At 37.2% G+C, this 8,865-nt stretch overlaps 2 protein-coding genes across 2 annotated transcripts; both read left to right on the forward strand.

Annotated features, from left to right (window-relative positions):
* Positions 1–258: 258 nt before the first annotated feature.
* LOC110867587 (F-box protein At5g18160) lies at positions 259–2,048 on the forward strand. The gene has a single exon (XM_022116565.2). The coding sequence runs from the start codon at positions 386–388 to the stop codon at positions 1,472–1,474; it is 1,089 nt and encodes a 362-aa protein (XP_021972257.1). The 5' UTR covers positions 259–385; the 3' UTR covers positions 1,475–2,048.
* A 4,944-nt stretch (positions 2,049–6,992) lies between these two features.
* On the forward strand, positions 6,993–8,093 carry LOC110869330 (putative F-box protein At3g16590). The gene has a single exon (XM_022118629.1). The coding sequence runs from the start codon at positions 6,993–6,995 to the stop codon at positions 8,091–8,093; it is 1,101 nt and encodes a 366-aa protein (XP_021974321.1).
* The last annotated feature ends 772 nt before the right edge of the window (positions 8,094–8,865 follow it).

Here is an 8,865-nt window from a genome sequence, read left to right on the forward strand (position 1 = left end):
CTATTTTTGGCTCATATGGCTGGCTCAGCGGATGTGCAGGTGCATTTAGGTAATTTTAGGCTCATGGGGACGTCAACAGGGGAGACATAAGGCTGGACCATACTTTTGTGATTAGGACAATTTTTTTCCACCCCAAATTTTATATTTTTAGAATCTAACAAAAGTATGGAAACGTATCATTTCTTGAATGTCTGCTCTATTTTTTGGGAAGAGATTCATTGCGACTTGTATTCTGTCTATTATATGCTAGCCACACTTTATATGTATAACGTTCAAATTGGTGGAAGCCCATTGGCCCATAATCCACATCACTATTGACCTATTTCATCCAAATTTCACATCCCCCGTTATACAATCTAGAGTTTAAACCCTAATCGAACTCAAAATGTCGGACAACATTCCGTTCGAACTCCAAGAGGGAATCATCAAAAGGGTTCTTCCTGTCAAATCACTGATTCGGTTCAGATCAGTTTCAAAACAATGGAAGTCTTTGATCGATAGCCCTGAGTTTATCGCTGATCACATCGTCAACCCGGCTCAGCCGCAACATCTACTGGTGAAGTACATAGTAGACTCTAAGGAAAAATATGTTTCAATTTCTGATAACGATGATAGCCTCCCCCACCACAACTCTTCCCTTATTGTTCCTCCAACTATTATAGATAAGATTTTTTCAATTCTCGATTGCTCTCACGGATTGGTGTGTTTGTACGGGGATTTTAGAGGTCCAGTGAGGCGCAGAAGCAAAATGACTGTTCTTTGGAACCCATCAATTAGGAAATCTGTTGGTATAGTGATGCCGTATGAGTTTGTTGTCATTGGTTTTGGGGTCTGTCCTAAAACTAGTGACCCTAAGATTGTTGCGATCAAAAGCGGTAACAGAATCGATTCGAAGGCTGTGGTTTTTACATTAAGCTCAGGGGCTTGGAGAAGTATAACGGTGAATCTTCGTTGGCCTCTTAATTCAATGCATTTGTCATGTAAGCCGGTGGTTATAGATGGGGTTATTCATTGGATTGCTTTTGATAATCTTCCCCGTTGGATTATTTCATTTGATTTGACAAGCGAAGAATTCGGCGAGGTAGAGCTTCCAGATAGTTTAGCACATGCCACAAATCTTTCCATCTCTAACTTTAAAGGTTCTCTTTCTGTGCTTATTTACAAAGAAGCTGCCGTGGTTTGTGATGTATGGACCATGATAAAAACTGGTGATCCAATGACCAGATTTACGACCGTCAGCTTTAAGAGAGAAAGTGATAGAATAATTAGATTTATGAAGAATAGTCAAATGATAAGAGAGCACACATGTATGAGGCCTGGTAATTTTCCGGTAACAACACTTGAAGTGTATGACTCCTACTCAGAGCACAGCAATTATCTTCGAGTGTCTGGTTTCTTTGATCCGCATATCATGAAGACCTCCTACACAGAATCACTACTTCTGCTTAACCACTCTGTATCTGTCATTTTGTGATGATGGCCATGATTCAACATGATATATGCAGGGGCGTCTCTGAGAATTCACGTACCCTGTTCGAGCTCGAAAACTGTGCCCATATGCTTTAACGAAAATTGTTTTTTTTATTTTTATTTTTTAAAATCATATTAGTATTGGGTTGGGCCCAATAAACCTAATGTTAAGTTGGGTAAATTATAAAGCATAAAAAGGTATTTGATGATGGGCCTCTATATTGGATTTGTACGTGTTTACAATTTTTTTTAAATAAAATATATATATATATATCGATTTTTTTTTTTAAATCCCGTGCCCCTCGAAATCACGGGCCTTGTGCTGAAGTCCTCCCCGCACACCATAAGAGCCGCCCCTGGATATATGCTTGGAATAGTTGGTGCAGATCTCCAATCCGTTGTGTTGCAAATTCTTAATCTTTGGTTGAAAGTCGATCTAGGGTGTTTTCATGCATTTATGATGTGGTGTTAATCTATACGGCTGTACTAGTATTTGATTGCTTTTAGAAAATATCCTTTTTCGCAAGTATACATCTCATAACATTTTCCTGCAAGCATACATGCGAAGATTGCAAACATCCTCGTTATACATCTGTTGTTTTTTTATTTAATCATTTTCTAGCACTGATCTGTGTTTCAGGATGACCTCCAGTGATTTGTTCTTCATGTCGACATACACTTAATCACCACTTCTGCTTAATCACTCTGATTCCATCATCAAGTAATGATGGATGTCTTAGTCGTGCATATATTTTTTTAATCCTATATTTTGTTGTCGTGTTTTAATTTCTTTTATAGAAAGATATATATTTTATTACTATATAACATCAATACAATCATATACTCATACTTGTCAACAGTCAAATCAATATCCTATATCATGATATAGTTTGCATGTATACGAATATGTATGTTCACTCAGTTATACAATCATATATTCATACCTGTTAAAACAAGTTTTCTAAAATATAGCATAAATTAAGATGTTAATACTTTTAAGAGTATATTCCTCTGCTTGAGTCCAAAATCAAAAGTTTAGATAAAACAGTGGAAGTCTCTGATCGATAGCCCTGATTTTATCACTCATCACAGCGTCAACCAGACTCTGCCGCATCATCTATTGGTAAGGTAGCTCTAATATTAAATATGTTTCGATTACTGGTGATGATAGTTTCCCCTACCCCAAGTTTTCCTCTATTGTTCCGACTGTTAAGCTACTTCGGCTTGTGTCAATGATCGATTGCTCTCACGGATTGGTTTGGTGTGTTTGTACAGGCTTTTTAAAGATCCGGTGAACAGAAACAAACTGGTTGTTCTTTGTAATCCATCAATTAGGAAATCTGTTGATATACCGATTCTGTTTAAATCCCATGTTGTTGGTGTTGGGGTTTGTCCTAAAACTAGTGACCCTAAAATCGTCACAATTACGCGTAGCTCTAAAGTTGACCAGAAGACTGAGGTTTTTACATTAAGCTCAGGGGCTTGGAGAAGTATTTTGATAAATATTCGTTGGCCACTGAATTTTTCAAGTATGCCTGTGGTTATAGATGGGGTTATTCATTGGATTACTTTTGATACTCTTCCCCGTCGAATTATTTCATTTGATTTGACAAGTGAAGAATTCAGTGAGGTAGAGCTTCCGGAATGTTTAGCACACTCGAGATATCCGTACATCTTTAACTTTAAAGGTTCGCTTGCTGTGGTTATTGACACTGAGGCTGCCCTGGTTTGTGATGTATGGACCATGATAAGAACTGGTGATCCAAAATCCAGGTTTATAAAACTATTCACTGTATGATAGAATAATTGGATTTGGAATAATGGTAAAATGATAATGGAGCATGTAAGTATGAGGCCTAATAATTTACCAGTAACAACACTTGAAGTTTACGACTCCTACTCAGAAAACAACAATCATCTTCCGGTGTCTGTTGCCTTTAACTCGTATACCATGAAGACCTCCTACACAGAATCACTACTTCTGCTTAACCACTCTGATTCTGTCATTCTGTGATCCAAATCCTTAATCTTTGGCTGAAAGTTGATCTAGCTAGGGTGTTTTCATGCATTTAGGATGTGGTGTTTATCTAGATTGTTGTACTGATATTCCGAAAATTTTACCACTCTGATTCTGCCATTTGCTCATAGTGTTAAATTTTACCGAAATTAATTTTTGGAAAAAAAATATTTTTTAGTGTAAAAACTGGATTTTTAAGAGCACAGCCCCCACCAAATTTGGATTTTAAGAGTCCGGCCCCCCGCCGAGTTTTCATTCAAGCTTCGCTACTGCTGATTTCAACCCAGCCACCCGCTGGTATTTCTACATGCTAATATTTAATTGCTTTCAAAAAAGGTCTTTTTTTCCGCAAGTATACATCTCATAACATTTTTGTGCAATCATACATGTGAAGATCACAAACATCCTCGTTATACATCTGTTGTTTTCTATTTAATTTTCTAGCAAGGATCATTGTGGTTGGGTTAGATTGGTTCTAGTCTTTTCATATGGGGGGGGGGGATATTCCACGGTCCTCCCAACCGCCGAGGTGATCCCACCTCGCAGACCGCCACCCAGCAAGCCTGAGTCTGGGGGTAAATCCGCTACCGTAGGGGCATTGGGAACGAGCAAGACTCGAACCCGCGGGCTGGTGGCCATTGGGCTGACACTGAGTAGTGAGGATAGACCTGTCGTACCTGGTTATATCCACCCGTGTGTGTGTGTATCAAGCTTAAGGAGTCACTTGCTATGCTTGGTTACGCTAAAAGAGCCCTAGTTTGCGATGTATGTATAATGAGCAATAATGGTGATCTAGAATTCCACACTGTCTGTCAGTTCTAAGGCAGCAGATATTCAATATGTTATAAAATGATTGGATTTAGGAAGAATGGTCAACTGATAATGGAACATGTATGTAACCATAATGGTTTTTTAGTAACAACAATTGAAATTTATTAACCGTGCACAGAACATAGCAAAGATCTTGGGACTGATTCGTTCTTCATTGAGTAATATTGCCTATGTTCATTGTGCATATATTTTTTTAATTCTAATATTTGTTGTCAGTGTTTTATTTCTTTGTTTAGAAAGACATATTTTATTACTAAAGAATATTAATACAATGCACACAATCTTAGGCCTCATTATATATTTCCCCACGGATACATTTCATACAGGTCTTGATACACCGCCAGGTCCTTCCAGGGCCGGTGCCGCTTGGATGTGTCTCTCATTCTCATCTTGGGATGGACGAAGCTAAGTCGGTGTTCAAAACGAGCTCCTACTCAGAATCACTACTTCTGCTTAATCACTCGGATTATATTGTTTAATGATGATGGTCGTATGCATCTACGACTTTTTTGTTATGTTTTTTTTTTTTTTTTTTTCTGCAGGTATACATTTCATAGCGTTTTCCTGCAAGCATGCATGTTAAGATCACAAACATCCTCGTCATACTATTCTTGCTTCCTATTCAATCATTTTCTTGTATGGATCCTTATGATCAGGTTACATTGGTTTCATGCGTTAGTGTGTGTATATATGCGACTATTGGGTTAGTGAAGGTAGACGTGCCGTCGTACTAGTTTATATCCACCAGTGTAGTGGAGTTAGACAGGTTGTTGTGATATTATATATCGTTGCCCTAAAAAATCATCGCTTTTATATATAAATAAATTCAGCCATTTTGGGCGTCTTTTTCCCGTTTTACTTGTTACTAAAAAATAGCCAACTCAACCACGTGTTTTTAGAAATGAAATTACTCTGGTCAATTCAAGCAGGAAGATTTCATTAGGAAGTATATGATGAATAGCCAGCAAGAGTACAAAAAGTTAAAACAGTTCCTTAAGAACTAAAATTATATAAATCACTTAACATTTGTACCTCCTCATTTGCCCCTGCTGCAGCAACTTGGTTAGTTTCAGTTGTTTGCCACAATACGCTCAGGTTCGAATCAGAACTACACTGGTTTCATAACTGTTGAGTTAGCTCTGCGAGTTAGTTTCAGATGCTTGACGTTGCTTGCCTCTTCGGGTGTGTGGGGCCGCCAGTTGCAGTATTGGTCAAGGTGTCCCGTAATCAGTGTTGTAAAAATTGTTGTCGGCGACTAGTGGACGACTAATCGCTAGTCGGCTAGTCACTGAGTAATTTTTCGTTAATCAGTCATTAATTGCTAGTCGGGCCTAGTCGGCCAGCCAAAAATCGGTGATTTCGGCCAGATTCCGGAAAAACCTGTATATTCCGGCCAGTTTCCAACCAAACCATGTGAATTCCAACAATTAATCTTGTATACCTATAAAAATGAGTTAAGTGTTAAAACCTAGCTACTTAAAATATTTACCTATAAAAATGTGTATATGTATACATAAAACTAAATATTACATATAAAAAACCCGATCCGATTAGTAGTCGCTAGTCCCTACCTCACCGGCCGCCTAACGACTAGCGAGTTCTCCAACCTTGCCCGTAATACACCTTTTGTCACAATTTGCTCATGCTGCTATATTTACCATTTGGTCCCTATTTGTTAATAAAAAAGTGAACACGCTTAAAAAATAGAAAAGAAACAGAAGATGATTTTCTTATTAAACTAATTTAAGGATGCTCATTTATAAATTATATATAGCAGAGTACCTATGATTGTTCTGAACCGGATCCAACTCCAATGAAATCAAATAACAAGTTGAATGAAACAAGAGGACAATCTCTTGAGACGTGATACCTGATGCATTTTAATTAGATGAAAACAATAGAAATTCCAAGCATAAATTTTATAGTTAAAGTGTGACCAAACAAAGTTGCAGATGTTTTATAGGCTAAAACACTTCATACTCAAGCCGCTCACTGTAGATATACTGACTGATTGTACATATGCACAGAGATAACTTCACAAGAAACGGATTGAGCCTAACTTCCATTTAAACTTGTATAAAGTACTAATTAGCTGGAACCTAGACATAAGACTTAAAATGAACAAAATCAAACACAAATTATCATAAGTTAAACACGCTCCTCGACTATCTAAACGTTACACCCCAACTTAAACAAATTTTAAGTAGCATTATCTCAGAGCATTCATGATCCATTTCGCATTCTCATCTATAAAATTTAACTAAAAACCGTCCTTATCCTTAAAATTGTTTAACCTAAAAACCTCTCACATATCGTTCCTATGTCCATCTCTATTTAATATATTATACTTTTTTTTCCTTTATTATTTTTTTTTTCTTTTTTCAGCTCACAATATATAGAGAAAATAAATGGGGAATGAATAACAAATCCCGAATATAAAGATTCACTTTAACTTTCCCTAAAAAAAATTTAAAACTGATAAAGAAGTGTTTTTTATGACTTCTTTCTATTTGCAGTAACATTATGGGCCACTATGGCCCATAGGGATAGAGTCCAGGAATCTCATATTTAAACTCATCCATTAGCAGCATATAAAGCCCAATAACCCAACATTCATAGCCTTACGCTTCGAATGAAACCGAATAGTTATCCCAAAATCAAAATCGATCTGAAAATGTCGGACAACATTCCTATCGAACTCCAATCGGAAATCATCAAAAGGGTTCCTGTCAAATCTTTGCTTCAGTTCAGATCCGTTTCAAAGCGATGGAAATCGCTGATCGAAAGCTCTGAATTTATTGCTGATCACAGCGTCAACCAGACTCAGCCGCATCATCTTCTGTTAAGGTACACTGAACGTTCAGAGCTCAAATATGTTTCCATTGTTGATGATGATAGTTTTCCGCAACACAAGTTTTTCCCTACTGTTCCTCCGACTGCTAAGCTACTTAAGTATAACCGAATGAACTATTCCTCTCACGGATTGGTGTGCTTGTGCGGTTTTGTTCATGATCTCAAGAAGCATCTTATTGTTCTTTGGAACCCATGGATTAGGAAATCTGTTGAAATTGTATTTCCTTATATATTGAATGCTCTTGGTTTTGGGGTTTGTCCTAAAACTATGGACCCTAAGATTGTCAACATTACGTGTAAAGCTAACGCTCAAGTTTATACATTAAGCTCTCGGGCTTGGAGACACGTATCAACCAATCTGCGTGTGCCCGAGACCGGGTTTAGCTTTAAATCTTATCATGAAGTTATAGATGGGATTATTTATTGGGTTACTTGTAATGAGAGTGGATCTTGTGGTAAGATAATTTCATTTAATTTGACAAGTGAAGAATTTGGATTGATAGAGCTTCAAGATAGTTTAGAAGACCCTGGACATCTATGCATCTCTAAGGTTAAGGAGTCTGTTGTTGTGCTTAATTACGATAAATCAGACGAAGCTTGCGGTGTATGGATGATGACCAAAAATGTTGATCCAAAATCATTGCTTATAAAATTATTCACTGTGAGTTTTAAGGCATTTCATGATTCGATATATCATAGAATTGTTGGATTTAGGAAGAATGATCAACCGATAATTGAACACCATCGTAGAAGGTATGGTTTTCGATTAACAACACTTGAAGTTTATGAACCCTGCACGGAACAGAGCAATGATATTGGGACCGATATGTGCTTCATGATAAAGAATGATTCGCGCTTCATGACAACCTTCCACACAGAATCACTACTTCTGCTTAATCATCCTGGTTCCATCGCTCATTGATGTTGGCCGTGTGATACACACCACGTTGCTAACATCTACGTTGGTAGTAGCAGTAGAGTTAATTAGGAGGTTAATTTTATTTTCATTTTAGTAGGAATCCAGTTTCTCCATATTATTAGTTAGTGGTAGTGGTAGCTATTTCCATTTTGTTTGTTATTTATATTGAAAGTTTGATGGAATGAAATGATTAGAAAATTGCAACAGTTGTTCATGATCTTCTTAATGTTCTTAGGAGATTAGCGTTAGCCATCTCGTATCAGCTTATATCACCGTGTTCCATCATTCGAAACAAAATTGGGTATTCGGTTTTTTGATGTTCGACCGAATGATTTTATTTTATTTTTGTACCTTTTTTTATCATTGGTTGTTATTGGATTGGGTAAGCTAAATAATGTGTGTGTATGTGAATTAGTAAGGAAGAGAGTAGAGTAGAGAGCCTAACATATTGGGGAGACACTCTCTTAGGAGGGTGTTGGTGTTACAGACTTAGTGGTGCATAAGAAATAATGTATTGGGTACCAACTCTGGTTTTGAACCCGAACCCGACTTGCTTTTGAAACCAATTTTGGATGAACCCAGCTTGGACCCTAACAGACCTTCAAGGTCTAAACAATATCGAACCTGGTCTTTTCACTTCAAACCCGGTTTCAGCTAACTCGGTTTACTCACTGGGTATGATTTATCTAAAGGGTCAAATTGGTCAACCATCTTCAAAGTTATCCTAAGTGTATTAAATTGTCACAAAAGGAAAGAAAGTCCACCTAGTTTTAAA

Source organism: Helianthus annuus, chromosome 7, assembly GCF_002127325.2.
Source record: "Helianthus annuus cultivar XRQ/B chromosome 7, HanXRQr2.0-SUNRISE, whole genome shotgun sequence".
NCBI classification, from domain to species: Eukaryota; Viridiplantae; Streptophyta; class Magnoliopsida; order Asterales; family Asteraceae; genus Helianthus; species Helianthus annuus.

Excerpts from the sequence above, each read along its gene's own strand:
- LOC110867587 (XM_022116565.2), top strand. The coding sequence starts at position 386 with ATGTCGGACAACATTCCGTTCGAACTCCAAGAGGGAATCATCAAAAGG.
- LOC110869330 (XM_022118629.1), top strand. The coding sequence starts at position 6,993 with ATGTCGGACAACATTCCTATCGAACTCCAATCGGAAATCATCAAAAGG.